Source organism: Malurus melanocephalus, unplaced genomic scaffold (genome assembly GCF_030028575.1).
Source record: "Malurus melanocephalus ecotype Western Australia unplaced genomic scaffold, MMel_1.1 scaffold_334, whole genome shotgun sequence".
Taxonomy (NCBI): domain Eukaryota; kingdom Metazoa; phylum Chordata; class Aves; order Passeriformes; family Maluridae; genus Malurus; species Malurus melanocephalus.
In genome coordinates, this window is record NW_026623566.1 from 682067 (window position 1) to 704365 (window position 22299).

A 22299-nucleotide genomic window follows, 5' to 3' on the forward strand; every position below is an offset into this window, starting at 1 on the left:
GCAACTGATTTTTTCCTTCAAATTTAGTGCCCAGTGCAAATCTCAGCACTCTTTTCCAACTATGCACTCATATGGAAAATACAGATAGGCAAGAGGCTTRAATTTACATTTTCTGCAATTTCTTCTCCTGGAGTGAAATGCCGTTAATACAAATTACAGGAAGAAAATGACTAGATTAGACCTCAGATCTCTGAATATTTAGCACCATAAAATTCTCTGCCTTGAAACTATTAGTTGCTCGTTGGGGAAAGAAGCTTCTGCCTCAAACTGTAAGAAGATTCCCTTAAGGAAGGGCAATTTTGTCTAAAAGCTGCTTCCACCAAGGCTATTCCTATCAGTTCCTTAAAGCAGGGGTGAAAATCCTATTAGTAGGCTTATGCTTTTCAGAGCTTCAAAAGGTATTCTTTGAAGATAAAAAAAAAAACTTCTGAAGTATCCAGTTATGCAAAAAACCTTTTTAAAGAGCAGGTTATCAYGCAATACTGCATTCTTCCAGATATCCTGCAAATTGAGAAATAACCAAAGATGCACAGGGATCTGAAAAACATGCYAGTGAAGTTAAGGCTTTTCCCACTTCTGCTTCCATACAATAACTTTTGCAAAGTAAGCAGGAGCATTCAGCTGGACAGCTTCCCTCTGAACCATCCAGCACTGCACAGMACACTTTCAGGCTTTAAAATCTCTCATTAAGCCCCTGCTGACTTTAATACCCTGTGGATTTCAAGACCTTTCTGCTGCTTTCCACAAGATTCACTTAATTTTCAGTTCCAGAATTATAGGGTATGCTCCTACAGGAGACAAAGAATAATTAGGACAACTGCTCAGGCTTTCAGGTTGGCTCAGCAATACCCAACCATATCTGCAAATGCCGTGGTGAAGCATATTGAAATAATATGTAACAAAATCTCTCCCTTTATCTACTAAGAGCAAGCAAACCCAAAATATGTCAAAATCTGTAATCRTTTAATACTAAATGAAATAAACAGAGGGCCATCAAACCAAGAAGAGAGATTTGGGAGGATGGAGTGGGGAATGCTAAAATTTTAAGTTTCCCATGAAATTAAGTTCAAAATTTTAATGCAGCTTTTTTCAAATCAAAAACTTCATTTGATATGATACTGATAGGTTACAGATGAAAATGAGTAAAAATTATGTTTCAAGTAGGTCATTCAAATAAACCATAAAAAACTCCAGCAATACCTAAATAAGTATAGGGTATAGGAGGTATTATCATAAACAGATCAATGTATGGTAACATTTCTGTTTTGAAATTGTTGTTTATTTTCATGTTGAGTGAGAAAAATACTGGAAARCATTTGACATGGAACTCATTTTATAAAAAAAAAGTTAAAAGTATCTCACACATTACATTCCTCGACCTCCAGGACTCATATTTGTTTCCACTCACTGTTGGCCACACTGCAGATATCTAAATGGAAGTGTTTACAGTTTCTCACCTATAACTCTCACAGTCTCACAGCCTGATATATGCAGTACTCATCTTCCCCCTCCACCCCCCCAATAAAGCAAAGCTCAGCTACAGAATATTCTTGAGTATTTCACCACCTCAAGATGCTGTAGTGCCAAGACACGTCAGAGAAGTCAAATCTGTCAAGGGGACAAACAGCCGGGGAAGGCTGAAGCCATCCCATAGGAATTCCCAAAATGCATTTAGCAAGGCACAGCCCTGGCAGCCTCAGGAGCTGCAACACTGCCCATCAGAATAACAGAGATTAAAAATCCTGGTATTTCACCAAGCTTGACAAATCTAAGGTCCAACAACAGATATCCAGCATAGCATCTGAACAATCTTTCAGAAACAGCCAGGAATCAGACACATGCTTCCTTCTTGGAATCATGGGGGTTTTGCAGTATGAATTAGAGAAAACTTCAAAGATCCTTCAGTCTGGCAGCTTAGTTTCCTAGTGAAATATGATCATAAATCCCTAAGACCTATAGCTAATACCCTACACTGTGGAACAAGGYAGATATCAAGAACTCATGGGCAAAACCCAAAAATATTCAGGCAGGTGATTAGTTTTCTAAATAATACTTTTATATATGTGTATTACCCTTACTTCGCTGTCTGTGGTAGGTGTAGCCAGAGCAGAGCTGGTATCTGTTGAAGTTAGCATGCCTGCCTTGTGCCTAACACAAGTCCAGTTTTCTAGAATATTACTGCAAGTTTTAGCCTGGAGTACCTGCCTGAGAGATACCTGGCTTTCCTAAAAGCTAACGTACATTCATTTAGATCCCGATTCCAGCTACTTTGGGAAGGCATAGAACATGCATCAATCTTTCCAAACAGCTACTTGATAATCACTCACAAGAATTCCTGTACATCATGGAAACAAAGAATTTCTCTAAATTCCTATGAAAAATTAGAATTTTGATTCACAATTCCTACAATCCCAAGGACGCTTACAAACACAGTTCATAGTTTATAGGCAATGTAGCCCTACACCTACCTACAAGCATGGGTAACAGACTATTCCCTCTTTCTGGCCAACTCCATGATACAGCATTAACTGGAATTACTCTAAAAAAAATAGCCTGGTTGTATAAACCGTTGCTTCAGTGCTTCRAAGAAATTAAGGAAATTCAGACCTCTTCTACAGATGAAAATAAACTGTTTTATTATGTYGTCTATTGAATTTGCCTTGTGAATATTCTTGTTTTCTAGATTTAATTCCTTCACTCTACAGTTCATCTTACTTGTAYCAATCTCTGCCTCAGTTTTAGTAATTAATCAGACTAATTTATATAACTTAATTCCGGAGAAGTTAACTTTTGCAGTTTAATTGCTGACAGCTTTAGTAAAAAGCACTTTCTAAACCCATTTTAAAAGCAGTAATTTACAGCATGAATGCAATGAAAACAAAAGACAAAACAAAAGCAACTGCAGAGCTAAGAGCTTTTGATGAATGCTAAAAGGTCATTAAAATGCTGCTCATAGTCTAGAGGATACAGTCAATTTTATAATTTTTTTTTCTGTGAATGCAATTGCTTCCACTGAATGTGATGACAGAGAGGTACAAGTCCACAGATTGTTGGTGCTTGCAGAACTGTTTGTCATTTTTAAATTTGGTGGTGTATGAAAAACACAGAAAGCTAGTGTGTTTTACAAATTGAGCTGATAAAAATGAACTTGGTAAGACTGTCTCTTTGAGGATTTTGAATCACACCTCAGATAAGCCAGAAGAAAAAGGGATAAGGAACTTGTCTGGGACACAAACACTGACGTTCGAAATATGGCAAACAATGATAGCACAATCAAGACTCACTTGACACAGGAATAAAGCTATTTTACAAAGTGAAAGTGAGGAGTTTAAAACAAGAAGAAAATGGCCATACTATTTTAAAACTATGTCTCATAGAACTTTTATTATTTGATGATAAATTAATATAACCTTATTCAATCATAATCTGTCACCTCTAAAGAAGGATTTTACAAGACAACCAGCCCTGTAGAACTCATGATTTTGCTTTCATTTTGTCTTGTTATTCCAACAGCTAATACATCATTCTGATTGTCCTATGAAAGTTACATTATGCGTTACAGCATTAGACGTAGCAGGAGCAAAACACTTTGTCACTACCTAAGGAAGCGTTTAGTTAAAAAAAAAAATTAAAACAAGAAAACCCATGACATTTTACACAAAGCCACATGTAGAGAATAAAATACACCCTGGTTACAACCCAAATAGCTTTGTTAAGGAACCCCTCTGAACTGAAAGGAGAAATTTAGTTTGTTTTAACTAAGCTGTTCCATGTAATATGAAAGAACATGACAAAAAAGGAACTAACAATAGAGCTGTAGGTACAGGAGGAAAGCAGGATAGAGAAACAAAGGTCTGAGGAATAAAGGGTCCAAGACGGAAGAGAAGAAAAAAATTGAAATTATGCTCAAAGATCCCACAGTCCTTCAGCATTCAGGCAGATATTAATATACTTCCATGAGGAAGGATCACCTTGACCACCTGCATGGAAAGACACCGAAGAATCCGCACAACAATGCATAGTTTTCATTCTTGGAATTGCAGGGCTCAGCATTTGTTTGAATAAGGATTACAGAGTAGAAAAAGATGTCATAATTAAAACAGACTTTACTTCAAACTAAATTAACAAATGAGAATTATCAGAACAAGAGTGCATTTAGAAATTTCATTAGGAAGAAGCAGCCACATGTAGCAATTTTCCACAGAAAAGAAACTCAGGTTTTGAGCATGCTCTGGCAACATTTWCATTTAAGAGGGAAAAAAGGAAGACAAAAATGAGAGATGGTCTGAGGAAAAAATACTCCTGAAGCACCCCATAAATGAACGGCAATCACCCTATCAGTTTTCCCCATTACTGCCTAGTCAGGGATTTTTCTTTCTTCAAGGACACTGAAGAACATTTAACCTTTTTTAGAGATAATCTTCTTGTCAACATTACAGAGACTCTTTACATCAAAGGACATACTGCAGTTTCTGGAGCTTCTCATCTGTTTTAGTTTTGAATCTTAAAGGTATTGGCCAACAATGAGGGAAGTATGATATGCCCAGCACAGTTACGCAGTATGTCAAAACAAACACACTAGAACAAAAGCCGCTAGTGAAGTTAGGCAGGAGATGGAATTGGTCCATTTAATAGGTCTCTACAAATATAAAACATGCTTTTCACAAGYTTTCCACAATCTTTATAGAGTCCTAGTTACATACAACAATTGTGAAGAATATCAAGCTAAGTCTGCATATCATGGGATGCATAACACAGGAGGAAATTTTCATGCTTCAAAGGAAAAGGCTACATCAGGCAACCTCCCCAGATTCCCCATCTATTCAGAATGACAGAAGCACCTTCAGGCTGCTTTAGTAATTCTGTATCATCTCTGGAGCCATGTAATGACTGGAGGCAGATCAGCACTGTAAGACTGATTGGTATGAGGGTCTTGCTTATCCACACCTGCTCTGATAACACATGGAGACATCTGCTCTCAAAAGGGACAGTTTTCTTTTTATTACAGATGTGATTTGAACATGAAGAAACATATCTCTTACGAAAAAAACAAACTGAATAGAAGCAACTTCTGAATTTATTTTGCAATTTCTGAATGTAAAATTTGGTTTGCAGTAGGATACAGAAGAATAATCTGAATTTTTGTTTGTTTATAAAAGACCCAGAAATTAAAATTTAATAGATAAATGCCCAGCTTACTTTCATGACAAAAGGCCAAATTTTAATCAAAAATTAGCAATTAAAAAGTATCTTCATCAGTTTGAAGACAGCTAGATGCAAAACCAGCAAATTCTTTCATGCTGAATTGACAAACTTCAAAACACAGACACAAAAACACAACATCTCCAGTACCAGTTGTCACCATGCCTGAGAAGCTTTTTTCCCCCAGGCAGCGACAAGAATAAAGCAACAATTTTACTTTTCCATTATCTCATTCTGCCTTTAGGATCATTCCTTTTTCCATGCCCCACTTGTACCAGACAAACATATGACCTTGTTAGGAACAGAGTAATAGTCAAGGCCAGGGGAGAAAAACTCTTTTGCCTTCACTAAATGAAAATGGATAACAAAGGTTGAGCCCTGGGAATAACACATGTCACAAATAATAGCGAGTACCTGCTTCCTGGGAGATTTACACAATAGAGTTCACACGTCAGCAACTGTTTGCCTATAATATAAATTCAAATTGACAAGACTGAGGTATTATGGAAAAGCATTTATCTCAAGATGTGTAGGAAAAATCATTTAATTTCTTATGATTAATTTCATCTATACATTAGTGTATTAACTGGATACATTATTGATCTTTGTTCCATCCAATTTCAGCCTCTATAGCATGGACAAAGTGATCTGAAAAATATCAGTCCTTTTTTGTTTTAAGCACAGGAAGGCTAAGGCAAACATCTCACTGTATTAGAAATCCTATCACAGGAACACATTCTGGAACAAGCAACTGCTTTTGAGGAATATATTAGTCAGCTTTTCTATAGCTTTCTTAAAATATCTAGAAAATTGTTGTTCTAGATACTGTTCTCTCTCCTTTGTTTGGTTGGATAAAAAAGCCAAGATGAAGCCAATGATGACGATCCTTGTACACTCAAAAAAAAAAAAAAAAAAAAAAAAAAAAAANAAAAAAGAAAACCAAAAAAAGGAGAATAAAAAACGTTGTCAATCAGAGTAAGACTGCTATATGTCTCAGTGCCTAGGTGAAACCACCCTTGAAGCAGAGAGGGCTGCTTCAAACATATACAATCCACAGCTGTCACTCTGCAGAGCTGCACATCTTCCACTGTAAGACAGTGTCATTTGACAGCTGCTACAAATATTATGGATATCATGGGTGTCCTGTTACTTTTATCTGACAGCCTCTGAAGCATAATAAGGAGCTAGCTATTACCAAAAAAGTGACGTGTGTATGTAATAACATGAACAGCAGCAGAAAGCACATAAGCATGTCCTCCTAACACTGAGATCAACAAACATACAAGTGAGACTAGGATGCTCTTTAATTTCATTTGGATAAGCAGCAGGATTTGTAATTTTGAGAATCAATCTTCACTCTTCCTTAAGCCCTCTCCCATTTTAGGAATGCAACTTGTTTTAAAACCCTGGATAAAGATACATAGGTTTTACTATGCAGTTGCCTCAGAGAGGGAGAGGAGCAAACGGGCAGCATTCTACTTCTTTTGCAGCAGCTCTGGTTAGGTCCAGCAAGATCAGGGTCCTGCTGAAAAAGGCACAACATAAAGGAAGAACAGAAGTGTTACTTTCCCAAGAGCCTACAGTAAAGACAGACAAAAGTCGTGAAATCACTCAAGTAATCTGCAAGCCAAAGGACAACTAACTTCACATCTCTTCCGCTAATTGTCTCCAGACCCAGAGGCAACACACTTCTAGTCATTTTAGCTTCCCACAGGAAAACGAGATACCTCTGATCTCTGCAGTGATTGTGCCAGTGGATGTTCACATCCTAGATTCAAACTGTTCTATACTTCTGAGAGCCTCCTGATCTCAGAGGCTGCTGCACACCAGTGATGGCTTGCCGCACACAGAGGGTGTTCTGCAAACACAAAGGTGCTGCCAAAGTCAGCATTYATCCTCGGGAAGGCAGCCCTTGGCAGAAACAATTTGCTTCTAAAGTTTAAAATGGCTGATCTGACACTTCTCCATTTTCCGGTCTTACGCGACTTTCTCATGGGCAGCCATTCCAATTCATCACGATAAAATTCCCAACTTGACACCATAAGGCTATTTTGACAGCACCACTTTCCAGTTCTGCTGCCCCCAACCCGCAAGAAGCATTACCGGCATAAATTTAACCCGTTCACTGAAACGCAAGTAGCCTAGCTGTTCAGGCAGGATTCTTAATCACTACTATAAATTACAGCCAAATAAAAGATGGCAATATGATTTTTAGCTGGAATTCCTGTTCAGCCAGAGCTCGCTGCCCGGACACGCAGTGCGCACACGCCACCCTGCGGCCACCGAGCGCCGGTGCGAGCCCTGCACTGCCAAGGATCACCCGGACCGCCAGCTTTTAATCCTTCGGGAGCAGCTCTGCTCCGCGCTCGCTTCTCTGCCCACAGCACCATGTTTGTCATACACCCACATTTAATCGATGTGAAATGATCGCTTCAAATAGGGTAGTCAAACATCACAGAATAAACATGTTATAAAACTAAAAGATATATAGCATCCTAGACTATWTTGCAGACTCTTGGAGAGATTTACACTTTGTTGATACAATTGCAAAAACAGCAACTCAGTTAAATTTTTGAGTGTTTACTGTTTCAATCTTTTGTCCTCCTCTTGGTCCTCTGAAAAGAAATACCCTGAAGTCCTTAGGGGAGAAGGAAACAATGAAGTAAYAATTACCTTACCTCCCTTTTCTTCTCAAATCGATTGCTTTAGGCTTTTTTCCTCCTTTTGTTGTTTAACACAGCAGTGGACATAGCACGTAGCAAGTTTAGGGAGAGGTAGTACAGTTTCAAATGACAGTAGACATTGACAACAACCATCGGTAGACCTTACCGACGCTTCATGAATTATGCAAGACTTGCACCAAATCATTATTGTTCTAAGTGTGCATGTAATAAACAAAGACAGCAAAGATAGAACTTCTCACACAGTAGTAAAACAGAGCACTCGACTTGTGGTTGCTAAGGAATATAAACAGTGATGCAGAGAATTGCCAGATGAATCCAGCTGAGAAAAGCATCCAAACAACTGTACGCTATTTTTTTTTTAATTTGTTTCAATAGAATGACACCATAATTGGCTAAGAGACCACTCAAAGCCCACAAAAATCAATTGAAAATGGAAAACCTTCCCTTGACTTCTCTGGGCTTTGGTCTGTGTCTCAAACTGCAACACTGACAGCCAGGAAATGAAAAAACAGAATTACACAAAAAGCAGCTCAGATTCAATTAGTCTTTCACAGCCAGAACCCCACAGAAGTTCAATATCTCYATTTGCTATTTCACATTTATAGATCCATCTTGTATTTTTGTCTGTATGTCACACTATTAGAAGGTAATTACCTAAATTATAAATTCTTCAGATCATTAAAGTTATTTATAAAATTTGATTTTCAGTGTAAGAGCATTCACACAATGCATACAATCCTTCTTCACTGCATCACAAACTTGACAAGAACTCCATTTCTATTTCAACCTACTCCATCAAATTATGAAGCCTTTCAGCAGAYACAAATACTGCATAATGTCACCAAAATTGAAGGGCGGGGAGAGGGGGAAGGTATCCTGTTGAAGCACCTCATCTATTTTGTAGAAACATTTTGTCCTCATATCTCAGCTTTGCCTTCAGCAAGTTTTGGAAGGTTGCAATTAAAACATGCTTTGAGCAGTGGGGCACCATAAAGCCTGGTGATTTACTGAATTGAAACCTAGAAATGCTCCGGTGCTCATCCCATGCAGTATTTTCACTCTCCTGTCTCCAAGTTAACTAAAAAGACCCGTAGTGCAAAGCACAGCTGATTTTGCCATGCCATGGCAACTTCAGAGTGCTGAAGTCCAAAGCCATGACTAGAAAATTACTCTCTACCTCTGCACCTTTCCAAGCAGCAGCATCTACACCACCAGTTACACGTGTTGCACCAGCAACAACATGTGACACCCAGCAAGGAGGGACATGTCACACCACCATCCTCTTCCTTCTACTGGTCCTATTCATCTGTGGGAAAAAAATTACTCACAGATGTCCGACTTCGATTTTAAACAAAACACTGCTTCCTTTTATGAGCAGAACCTTTAGTAGAAACACCACAAATTTCATTAAAGTGTGTGACCATTATCATTAGGAGGGAAGCGACTTTGCCCTTCTATTTCACTTTTATGAGACCTCCCACACAGAGCGCCTCCACCCCAGCGCAGGAAAGGAATTGACCTGTTGCAGCAAGTGCAAAGGAGGGCTACGAAAGCTGGAGCATCTTTTCTATGAAGACAGAGAGAACTGGGGTTGTTCAGCCTGAAGACTCCAGGGAGACCTTAGAGCACCTGCCAGTACCCAAAGGGGGCTACAAGAGRGCTGGAGAGGGACCTTTTACAAGTGCCAAGGGGAAATGGCTTCAAACTGAGAGARAGTAAGTTTAGATTGGATACTAGAGAGATATTCTTAACTGTGAGGGCGATGAGACACTGCCACAATGTTTCCCAGGGAAGTTGGGGATGTCCCTTCCTTGAAAGTGTTCAAAGCCAAGTTGCATGAGCTCTGAGCAACCAGGTCTAGGGGAAGGTGTCCTTGCCCGTGGCAGGGTGTTTGGAACCAGATCATCTTTCAGGTCCCTTCCAAGACAAACCATTCTGTGGTTCTCGTCTGTTTTCCGCCCCCGGGGTAACCCCGGGGGCTGGGCAGCCCCTGCTTCACCCCACCGCTGCCGGCTGGGCCCTGATCGCACCCGGGCCTGCCCAGCCCCCGGGGTTGCCCCTTGCCCGGTTGCCCTCAGAGGCAACATCTCCCCGCACCATCGGGCTCCAGTCCTCGCTTGGTGGGCACTACACAGACGGAACCGGTGTGTTAGGTCTGTCGCCCGGACCCGCRCAGAATCGCAGCGCGCAGGCGGCAGTGCCGGCCAGAGCCCCGTGTCCGCTCACGGCCCCGCCCGGCCGGCCCAGCACAGCACATGCCCACAGCGGGGCCGCCGCCGCCTGCACTGCCCGGCCGTCGCCTCCGCGGCCTCCGCCGGTAGGTGCCCGTGGCCGCCGCCGAACCGGGGGACGGCGCCGGCCGTGAGCTCGGGATGGCCCTGAGGGCTCCGTGCCCCCTCCGCGAGGGCTGGGGGTGGGCAGCAGAGCGGTGTCTCGGGAACCGCCTCGGGCAGGGCGCCTCCGCTATCCCTTAAAACACAGCCCCAGCCCGCCCTTGTCYACAGCTTGCACCGCGCCTGTGCCGAGCCGATGGGGAGCGAAGTTAAGGGAGGTATTTTTAGAAAGCGCGAGATGTTTTTTTAAAAGCGGCCTTGCTCGGTAGATCATTTCTAGTAGAGGCTGGCACATGCGTGTTGCTGTGGTTGCTCTTTGCCCTTCCATTTCATTCCTGTGCTTTCCTTCCCTTAGAAAGGGACGATTTACTGTGGCCTTTCCATGCCTTCGGGCATCYTGCCGGCCCATAGTTCACTATCCACTGAATATCTATGGGTACCAGGGAAAAGGAGGGAAAACAAATATATTTCAAAGACGTTCTTAATTATCCTTTCCAAAAAAAAGCACCTCTAACTTGAAAAGTGTTGTGACTCGTAATGATGGCTTGCAATCTAAAAGCACTTCAAATGCAGCACTTAATACAGCTAAATAAAGCTGAATTCTCACTAACTAAAAAAGAGCTGATAGTTGTGTAAGAACCATCAAATTTTCAAATTTGTAATTTGCCTTTAAAACTCCAGAGCCGACAGTAAAGATGGGGAAAAAGGGYTTTTTCCTGTTTGCTGGCATACAACAAATTACCCAGCTCAAAGCATTACATGTGGGAGCTGCACATACCGAAAGCATATTGCAGTTCTTATTCCCTTTTCTAGCTTCATGTTCAACTAATTACTCTTTCTCCATAGATATGAATTACTCTAGGTTCATCACCACTGTAAGTGCAGCAAGAAAAGCATCACCAATACGACTCCTGAGTGAGTACATGTCCCTTCTTCCCAGTTTCTCCAAAAGAGTCTATGTTCTGGGGTATCATGACAAGATTTGAAAGAAAATCGTGTTGTAAACTGACAAGCAAGGCCAGATAACTTTACTTTCATCAAGCAGAGCATGCCAAGAARGTATAAAGAAAAATAAAGTGATTAGCCTTAAACCATTTCAGAAACCAAGCCAAAGAGAAAAATAAGTATTATCACTCCAAGTGTCTGAGAAGTCTCTGCTACTGGTCTCTGAACCAGGCCTTTTGGCACAGTTTCCAACTGAGTTTATGGTGGGTGTCCAGGAACAAACAACTGCTAATGACTTGAAATTCAGTCCCAGCATGTTTATTTCCACCTACTTTTCCTGTATTCCATGCATGTCCATAAACGCCTCACCACGCCCTCAGTATTACTACACTTTTCCATATTAATCTGTCTTTAGGCTACCACATTACATAGTCTTCCATGTGACAGATAGAAGAGCTTAACTGCCTACTTGTTTACTCAGTTGAAACCTACAGAGACCTGACAGAATCCAAACATGAGATATATATCAGTAGCTAAGCCTTCAGGGGTCAATTTCCCTACTTGGTAAGGGGCTGGCATTTGCTTTTCTGCTTAAAATGTTTCTTACARGTACAGCTAAGTCAAGTAATTCACTCTAGGCAGTCTGTTTTTCAAGTGATGCATTGATATGCATCATAACGAAAATATTGAGTAGCACAGCTCCTCCAGAAAGACACAGGGAGACTGTAGTTTTGATGACAAATAAATCTCTTTTTACCAGGCCAAAAGTCACAGGCATAACCCATATTGGTGAACTAACTGATAAGAATTAAATCCCCATGTTCAAGTCTGCTAATAAGTACTGGAAAATGAACTTGATAACAGGCTGCTTTAAGACAGATCTGGTGTCATCTGTCCTTAGATATCTGATGTAAAACTGTCAAGACAGCATGAATACCATATTGTGAGTTCTTAGATTTAATGCCATCAAGTRCCCTTGCTGGATTAAGATCCAGTCCACACTGCATAGATTGGATATCAATGATTGTGAAACTGTGACTTAAAAGCAGGAATTAAGACTTTCTTAATACCAAGTTACTTACACAGTGCCTCTGCCACTAAAACTGGACAGCCAGAAACATTTCCACTCCCTTAMAGAAAAGCTATAACCATCTGTCAGTGTAGCTGCCAGATCAGCAGAAGTGAGACTGAATGAAATACAGAATAAAAAACAAAGCAAATCGTGTCAAGTCAATCTAATCAGATCATTAAGATTTTGAATTCTTGAAGCTCAAAACACATCAGTCACGRAAGTTTTTATAATAGTAGAACTATCCAGATAGTTATAAAATAAATTACAAATACATTTTTAAACTTAAAATGGTATTTTTTTAGTCTGTCCTAGCAGTATCTCCCTCCCTGTGCACCCCCAAGCACCTATTTAATCCAAACAGAMAGGTGAGTTTAAGAAGAATTATCTTTTTGAATTTCTGATACTTAAACAAGTAAATTAAAAAATAGAACAAGTTCTCTGGACCATTATTAACTATTGATTAAATGATATCATCACTGTTATTATAATAATCAAATTGTAACCAAGGGTGTCTTCCTTTTACTCTAGCTGAACTGATGCAGAARTCTCCTCCATCTCTCATCTCTCTGGCTGGAGGGGCACCAAATCCTAATGTTTTTCCTTTTAAGAGAGCAACTGTTGACATTGGACATGGAACTCCTATTGAGATTGGGGAAGATCTGATGAAGAGAGCTCTCCAGTACTCAGCCTCAGCAGGGTATCTGCCACAGCTGCTTGCACTTTAAAATACCAGAAGCTAAGGGTCATAATGTCCCTTGTCATTGCATTAAGGCACCTGTGTTTTTAAAACCTGTTCATAACCCTTTTGTTCCAAAAGACAGGTTCTTTCCAAAACCCATGGCTTTTCTATTTGCCTCACTGTTTACATTTCAACTCAAGTGGTAAATTTTGCAGTGAGTAATAAAAAAAAAAAAAAAAATATCACCTCAAACCCTAATCCTAATAATTCTCCAGCCAGAGCATTTGCTAGCTGTTGGTATTTGAGACTGCAGACTCCCAAATCAGATATATAAAAGATACTGCATTACAATACATCGTTTCTATGTTTTGGAGCTTTTTTTTTTTTTCATTTGGCACCTACTAAAGTCAGTGTGTACAACTTATGGTCGTTGAGTGGAGGTATTTATAGAATTGTCATTTTTGGTAGAAAAATTGCATATCATTACATTACTTTAGTGCTCATGTAAACTCCTCAGCAGACGGCACTGAATAAGGTAGGGACAGATTTTCAAAAATGCTTGCATATCTACAGAGACACACGGGGCATCAGTTAAGACTTTTCTTAATATTTAGATGAACCCAGCTATTTGTGAACATCCTACAAGATCCTAAGACATTTTTTTGGAAAATTTGTCTTAGAAATCCTTATAATCTGCAACCTGTTACTAGCAACATCAAGAGCTTTGTCACATGCTGCTTTGGAGCACAGAATGATCCTTTCTAGGAGTGGGTATTTTTCAGCCTCCACTCTGTTTCATCCTTGGCAAATAATTTCTGCCCAGATTTCAGTATGATAATTTGGTTCATGGACCACACATGCCTATGTAATTTCCTTCATTTGATAAAGCAGTCATAACAATTGCATCTAAGTGTATCTGTGTGACAGTTGAAATCAGACTCAGGATTGCATGCTAGATTTAGAGGAATGGCCTAGCTTTGGCCTATATAAGGTGTTAAATACACCTTCTTATTCATGTTTTAGGATTCCAGAGCTATTGTCTTGGCTAAAAGATTTCCAGCGGAACCTGCATGATCCCCCCACAGCCAATTACAGTCCTGAAAAAGGACAGATGGAAGTTTGTGTCACAACTGGCAGCCAGGAAGGCTTGTGTAAAGTAAGACCAAAAGTATCATATGTTAGAAGCATTTCATTGAGAGATATTTATTCTTCCATCAGTTCAGCTATATTCAGCATTAAGTGCCCTCTATAACTATATACAGGGTACTTTACTAAATGCATGACTACAATAATACCAATACAAGATAATGGAAATGAAACAAAATTGGAGTAGTATTCTAGACTGTCAGAGCTGCATGACAGTTCAGGTAACTAAAGAAATTTGCATAGAAAATAAGCTATAAGGCAACGGATTATGCAATAATTGCATAGATGCTTTACCATAACACTGTYCTAAATGTGTTTCTTCTCTTTTTTACTTCCTGATTTTTTGGAGTTTTTTTGCTTCCTGAAATAATAACCCTTTCCTCTAYGTTCTCACTGCTATTCCAAAGTTAATCCTTTCTGTGACTTATACAGTAGAAACCATGCTTCAGAGCACTGTCTTTCCATGTCAAGTTGAGATTCTCTAGCTGATAACCCATCTTAATTTGGCTCTAAAGCAGATTTTTCATCTGTTCATTGCCTTTCTTACAGACAGGATAATTAAATGGTTAGAGAATTACTAGTATCTAATCAAGATTTTTAATCCCACTAAGAAGAATATGCAGCAATGTACAAAAATGGAACAATCTTTAAAACAGACTCTTTTCTTTTGCAGGTGTTTGAAATGCTCATTAATCCTGGAGACAACATTCTTTTGGATGCGCCCACATACTCTGGGACACTAGCAGCTGTAAGTATCCTTTAGCTACAAAACATTGTGAATGCTACATTTTAACTAAACAGCAGTTTAGTGCTTGATCTGCAGTCTTATAAACACTGTCTATATTTTCCATTAAAAAAAAAAAAAACATATCTAAGACTGAAGATTTCAGTGTCCAACCAGTTAACTCATTGAAGGTTTTTTCTACTAAAAGTTCTGTAAAAACTATTTGAAATTCTTCTTCCAAATACCAGTTCATTCAAGTGCTAAGATCACATATGGGATTGAAAAGAAATCCATCAGGACATAGTTTGGTTGAATTACATTTTTAACAAGTGGGAGTGTTAACATGTCAGCACATTTACCTGAATTTCATGATCAGATTATACAATAGCTGTAAATAGTATAATATTGGAATACACCTGAAACATCCATATATGAGTAGGAAGATATGAATTAGTGAGAACTATACAAAAGTAGCAAGTTTACTTCTGAAAAAGTAGCTCAATCAGTATAAAATTAAATGTCAGCTCAAAAAGCCTAAGAACTGCAAGAAGGGTTAGAAGAAATAGACCAAAAATTCAGTTGTCTACCCTTGGAGCAAAATTAATTGTTATTGTTTGCTAAATTTGAATATATAGTATAATCAGCTATACTTAGCTAGGAATGTATTTTCACAATGCAGCAGCCTGCTGTTTTACTTTAAAATGCAAAGCACTACATGCTACAAATTGAAATTCTACAGAGGAGAGACAGCAAGCTTTTTCYTTGGTATTTTACCCATATTTTTTCAGACTGCTGTCAACGTGTCATTGCAGTAGCRTCATTTCATTCTCCTTTGTTTTGTTCTGTATATCTATTGAGAACAGATTCTTTGCCCTTTGTCAGTGAAAAGCAGCTTAAAGCTCTGGCACCTTCACCAAAGTAGAGTGTAAATTGTCAGTAGGAACCAAAGGTGCTGTGACCTTAACTATCTGTGGTGAGAGCATGAGGAGTCCTGAGAGAACAGTTCAAGTTTACAAAATCCCTTTCTGCTTGAAAAACCAAATCTGAGTTCTTAGAGAAGAGCAGCAATTGAGCATAGGAGTTACCCATTTCTTCTCAGTTGGTTTAGCAGGACAAATAAAGAGAAATGTGGTAAGTTTGACAAGACTTACAGCAAATTCAGGCAAAGTTTTATTTGACTCATGATCAAATGGAGCTTGAGATGAGTATAAAATCAAAAAGACAGACTTTGGACTGATGAAATTTTACAGTGCCAATGACAAAAGGAAGACCTTTGAATCACACAATTATGACAGTTTTGTTCCTTCTGTCAACAGCTGAGACCMTTGGGTTGTAATATAATTAATATTCCTAGTGACCAACATGGCATTATTCCAAAAGCTTTAAAAGAAATTCTGTCTGCTTGGAGCCCAGAAGATGTAAAGAATTGTAGCCATCACCTCCCCAAATTCCTGTACACTATTCCAAATGGATGCAACCCAACTGGCAACTCTCTGACGGCAGAGCGCAAGAAGGAGATTTACCAGGTATGGAGCTGGGGTCATGTGAACYTTGTGGGTGGAAATAGATAAAAGGCAGCCTTGTTTCAGTTGAAAGTACCCCATGTATAGCATTTGGGCCCATTACCAGTCCAATATTCCTCACTTGTTTCTAGAGAATCTCTTTCATGACAACTCTTCAGAGGCAGATTGTGCATTAGATAACCTTTTTCCATGTACGCCCATTGMTGGCTGGGTCCTTTGCCATGGGCTTCTGACCTGATATCCTGCAAGTTGGCTGCACAGTTTGAATGCCACATGGAACAGAGCTTCATTTACATACATCGTTATACTGCAGCTACCATGTTTGCAATTCTAATTGTTTGATATCTAAATTGGACACTTGAAGGCTTCTCATGATGGGGGTTCTTATGTAATGAATGACCAATCAATAGAATCATAATATGGTCCTGGTTAAAAAAAAAATCTGACTAAATTTACAGTGTCTTTACCTTTCTATAATTTTGTTACTTTTTATATTGCTTTAGCTTGCAAGGAAATATGACTTTCTCATAATAGAAGATGATCCTTACTACTTTCTTCAATTTGAAAAGGTAATTTGTCTTCCATAATCTTTAGTAACACCTTATTTTCTGAAGAGAAACTAAGGTTTTAGGAGAGAACTAAGGTTTGAGYCCTAGGCCTTACTTCATGCTCCTAGTTCATGTCCTACCAAGGCAATTTGAGGCCTCATAGTCTGTCCTCCTTTCAATCATTTTCCCTTTGGGGCATTTTTTGTCCTGTTAACCAGTGGTTCCAATTCCTCAAGCCTCATACAGGATAGAATTTTCTTCAATAATCAGAAAATGATGAAGACTTTGTATTCAGAGTAAGGCAAGTATGTCACTGAAGAGTACTTGAAAATTGCATCCTCAGTGTTCCTTTCTCCCCGTCTCTTCCTTCATTCAGCAGAAGACTGCATATTCCCACATACTATACCCCATTTTTATCCCTTTGCCTTTTGGGGAATCCAGAGTTCTCCCAGGTACCACAGGAGGGGATGCTGGATAGGCAGGTTCCCTTCTTCATGTAACTTTCCCCCAAATTTCTTACATGAATCTACAGTTGCACAGTCTTTAAAATTACCTAACCTCAGAAATAAAAAATGCTCTTATAAAGCAGTAAAACGTTGGAAGAGGTAAAGGTCAGCATTTTCTCTTTTGAAATATGCTTTTATGGAAGGAGGCAATAAAACTGCTTCACTTACTCATTGCATAGCACTGTGTAGCTTTGTTGGAAAAGGTAGGGGAAAAGGTGTGAAAGTAGAATTCTTGATAAGGAAAAAGTGTGCTGAACTCAGATTTTCACAATTTGGTCATGTCTCCTAATTTGATTTTTTAATATAGGAAAACAGAAAGCTGTAAGGCTCCATTTTAGAGATTGCAGTACCTCTTTACTCCCTAAAGAGATAGRTCTTGGCAGAAAAAAAATCATTATTTCTCTCTCCTTCTTACAGCATTGTACCAAAACTTAAACTGAACAGTTGTATGCTGAACAGTGGGCTAAGTAAGCATCAAAAAAATAACAAATATGATTTCTTGAAGACTTTCATAGAATACTGTAATCACATCTCAGACAGCTAGCCTAAACCATCTCTTGTCAGCAAGTTACCACAATGTTTTTCTTGGAGTACACATTTGAGAAATTGTATCTTCATAGTAAAGAAAATAATCATAATCCTAACTAGCACCTTGAATCTTATTTTTTATTTTTATTCCAAGCCATGGGCTCCAACTTTCCTCTCAATGGATGTGGATGGCCGAGTTATCAGGACCGACTCTTTCTCTAAAATTCTCTCATCTGGGTAAGGCCAGCTGCAGACTACTTAGCATTGCCTATTCAGTTAAGACACAAGACTTCACAYGAAGTGATGAGACATGTCACAGTGTTTTCTGATTTAATAACTGTCCACTTTGGAATGAACTTTTGAATCAACAGCTTTTCGCAGCTATAAATTTTCATGTCATCTCTTGGCAGTCATTTAATTCCAGTTTCTCTTCTGATGCTGATAGTTAAACCTCTTTGCCCAGGCAACCCACTCTTGTAGGCACCATCTAGGCAGAAAGATGCTGGTTCCTGGAACTCTCAGGAGCTCTTCTCTCTTCTTACTCCATTTCCCTTTCTATCTATCTATCTATCTATCTCTTACCATTCCTGCAAGCTCTCTGAACGTGCAATACAAAAAAGAAACAATCATTCTTTGTAAAYGGTTCATAGGGTTATACTGATAATCTAGCCTTCCAATTCTTTCAGGTTGTTTCTACGTGCCTGAAAAAACTAAGTTGGCTGTTTTCCACTGCACGCAAGTCAACATATTTGATTTTTAACTTGCTTTTGTCTATTATCCTTATAGATATAAAAGTTTAATGTGAATTCTGCACTGGCAGCTGGTGGATTACAACCCACCCTAGAGAAAGTGGAGACAACATAATGCTAAGCATGCTTGCATTTTCAGAAGTGACAATGCAAATGGCATGGCACAATATTATCTTTGCCAAAGACATATATGTGTTTACTGGTTCCATTTTACTTCAAATAAAAACTTCAGCCAATCTGTAAAGACAGGTAATAATATTTGAAGCATAAATAACCATCTAGTTCATCRTATCTAAATTGCATTCCTTCTGCAGTACTGAAAGGGAGTGAAAGARTAAAGCCATTTGCCATTTTTTATCTTTGTCCTAAAGCCCAAGCATTCATGACTTTTCGTTATGAGAAAACCTATTTTTCCTTTCCTTCTATTCATGCAGTCTTTATGGTTACAGAGGACAGTTTACAAACACATATTTTGTCCTGAATCTTCATAACTAAGAAGCTAGTATAAGCATTAAAATCTCTTAAATGTTTTTATTTCATTACTTTGATAGTCAGCTTCTAAATTACCTAAGCTTAGGGCAGAATTAAGATAAAGGTAAATTTTAATGCCTAAGAGATCCTTACACTATCAATAAAATGGTTTCATGATTTCCCACATATAACTTAGACAAAGTATTAGCACACTGCAATTTTGTAGTAAGTTCTTGCTTGTTTTCTAGTTTAAGAATAGGTTTTCTGACGGGTCCCAAGCCTCTCATCGACAGAATTGTTCTACACATTCAAGTGTCAACAATGCACACCAGCACTTTCACACAGGCAAGTACCAAACCAGTAAACTAATTATATTTAGAGAAGAAAATATATTCCAAACTATAAGAAAATACAAGAAAATGGCTCTGTACTTCCTCAGTTGCTCTGCACTTTTGCAGTTTTGCCCATGCACATTGTCAGTTCTGCCAAAGGAAGAGAGACCACCATAGAACTCAGAACCAGAGCTAGAGGGTTGTYTCAGTACATGGATAGTACAGCTGATACCCCTTAACCCTCAGATTTCAAGAATCAAAATTGTAAATACTTCTATCTCTTCCTGGTAGGTTCCTTTGAAAAACTTCAGTGTAAAGCATAGCATAGAAGAAACAGTCGTTCATTATTTTTTCATTTTAATTTTCCGTTAAAACAATATTGGCAGCCCACAACAACATTACAAAGTAAGCTGCCAACTATAGCCCCTGTATGGTTAGCAATAAGGAAAGGAGACACTGAACACATCTAAGTATGGTTTCATCTTCCAGCTGTTAGCTCATCACAGACGTACTATTAAAGTGGAGAGACCGATGTGGACAGGAAGGTAAAGCAATATCTGTTACCTTCCTCTTTCTYCCCAGTTATCATATTTAGCTCTTCATCCATTTCTCCCTCCCCCCACCCCAATTTCCAAACACTGCCATGATCCTTGGAGACACCAGTAACATGAACTATTAGGACCTGCTGCCCTTGGCATCTCTCTTTATAAAGGGCTCCAAGAGACACCGCACGCTATTTCATGTCTGGAGAATGTTGAATTATGCATCTGGCTATGGATCTTTTGATGACTGTGGAATAGTCCTGCTTAAAATATGGTATTGATTATGTGTTTTATTTCTTTAGATTATGATATCACAGCTGCTTCAGCAATGGGGACAAAAGGGTTTCTTGGAGCATATAGACAGGTAGGGTTATGTCATATGCTGAATCCCATCATCTGTCATTCTGCAGCTGTTGTGGTTTGGAATGCTGGCTAAAAGCCAGGCACCCACAACACCTGCTCATTTGCTCTCCCCTACCACTATACTGGGTAGAGAAGAGCRAAGGGGAAAAAAAGAAAACTAACAAAAGGGTTCATAAGGAGCAGGGAGGAAACACTTGATGGACAAAGCAGGCACTACTTAAATTATGAAGTGAATTTACTACTAACAAAGTCAGAGGAGGAGAATGAGAAATAAAATACAACCCTCAAAGACACCGATCTTCTTCCCACTCCGACCCCCCTTCCCACCAACTACAAAGTGGGGGGGGGGGGGGGGGGGAATGAAACAGGTTGTAGGGTTGGTCATTTCAGGGTGTGGGGTTGGTCATTTCAGGGTGTGGGGTTGGTCAGTTCATCACCGGATCGATCTGCGGCTGTTGAAGGAGAAGAGTCCTTCCCTTGCGTTGCCCTGAAGTCCCTCCCACGGGAGGCAGTTCTCTGTGAACCTCTCCAACGTGGTTCTACTCTCACGAGCAGCAGTCCACACACATCTGCTGTATTGTGAGTCCCCCCACGGGCAGACACTTGTGCCCAAACTGCTGCACTATGGGCTCCCTCATCCACTGGGTACAGGCCCAAGGCCAGGCTGTTCCATCTCGGGAGCAAGGCCTCTTTCTCCATGGCTCTCCTGCTGGACACAGCCCCTTCTCGGCGTTCGCCCACTCCAGCGTGGGGACCTCCCTCCTCCACGGGCTGCAGGTGGATCTCTGCACCCTCTGTGGACCCCATGGACTGCAGGGGGACAGCCTGCTTCACCATGGTCATCACCACAGCCTACAAAGGAATCCCAGCTCCAGCGCCTGGAGCAGCTCCTCCCCCTCATCCACTGACCTTGGTGTCTGCATTCCCTCACATATTTCTCAGCCTCCTCCACTGGCAAAACTACTGTGTGCTCCCTTGTTTTGATTTCTTCTTAAATATGTTTTCACAGAGGCATAATCACTATCTCCAATTGGCCCAGGTTTGGTCAGTGGCATGTCCATCATCCTCAGAGCCAACAGCAATTAGCTCTGCTGGACATAGTGGAAGCCTCCAGAAGCCTCTCACAGGAGCCATGTTTTTGGCCCCCCCACTTCCAAAAARCTGGGCCAAGCAAAACTAACACAGCAACCTACATCAAACATTTTTTGTAGTAAACAAACCAGAGGAGGTGCATGAGTATTAAGCCAAATAGATAAGGCATCCCCAAGGCTATGGGGTTCACACAAGAGTCCTGAAGAGACTCAGTGTGAAGTTGCAGACATGAAGGTCAGGCCATGTCACCTACCACTACAGGCAGACAATCCACCAGTCCAGTGGTACAGACATTATGCAGCTCCCATCTGAAGGGAACTTGAGAGGATCCTTCAAGCTTCAAGCCAGTGAATCAAGTTTTGATCCTTGTAAAAGTGTTAGGGTCTATAGCAAAATCTAAGATCTCTGAGCACAGACTCTTTTGACAAAGAGTCAGGATAGCTTTTATAAAGGGAAWTCTTGCCTCACTAAGTTGGCAGGAATTGTCACTCTTGCCATCCTCGATCTCATGATTGTGGATACCAATGGAAAAAACTCCAGAGAACACTGAGGTTTATCTACACACACGAAACATTGCATTATTCACTGCTCTTGGAGAGAGAGCACTGGGCTACTGTCTTACTGAGCGAGATATTTCCTGCATACTGACCGACACACATTTGGTTTTCCTTTATTATGCAGGAGGAGCATAGTTTCTTTTGATTATCAGTGCCTCATTTTACATGCTGTACTTGAATGYCTCTAGAGCCCCAAGCTTCCCGCTTCAGTGGGAGTGTGCTACACTGTGCAAAAGCCTCTAACAGAAACATGAGCACAGCATGCAAAAAGTTCTTWTAGCTCACTATAACAGCCATTTCTTC

The 22299-nt window shown here is 39.9% G+C and overlaps 1 protein-coding gene across 2 annotated transcripts in view; it reads left to right on the plus strand.

Annotated features, from left to right (window-relative positions):
* Positions 1-10106: 10106 nt before the first annotated feature.
* AADAT (aminoadipate aminotransferase) overlaps positions 10107-22299 on the plus strand; it is a 17292-nt gene continuing 5099 nt past the window's right edge. Inside the window, exons 1-10 of one of the 2 annotated variants that reach the window (XM_057377927.1) lie at positions 10107-10203; positions 11066-11134; positions 12765-12933; positions 13939-14071; positions 14735-14809; positions 16102-16311; positions 16812-16877; positions 18045-18127; positions 19359-19455; positions 20287-20348. In XM_057377927.1, coding sequence (XP_057233910.1) covers positions 11068-11134; positions 12765-12933; positions 13939-14071; positions 14735-14809; positions 16102-16311; positions 16812-16877; positions 18045-18127; positions 19359-19455; positions 20287-20348 — 962 coding nt within the window. In that variant the 5' untranslated portion in view covers positions 10107-10203; positions 11066-11067. Of the gene's footprint in view, positions 10204-11065; positions 11135-12764; positions 12934-13938; positions 14072-14734; positions 14810-16101; positions 16312-16811; positions 16878-18044; positions 18128-19358; positions 19456-20286; positions 20349-22299 lie in introns of those variants that run through there. The other variant, XM_057377928.1, reaches the window with a different exon arrangement.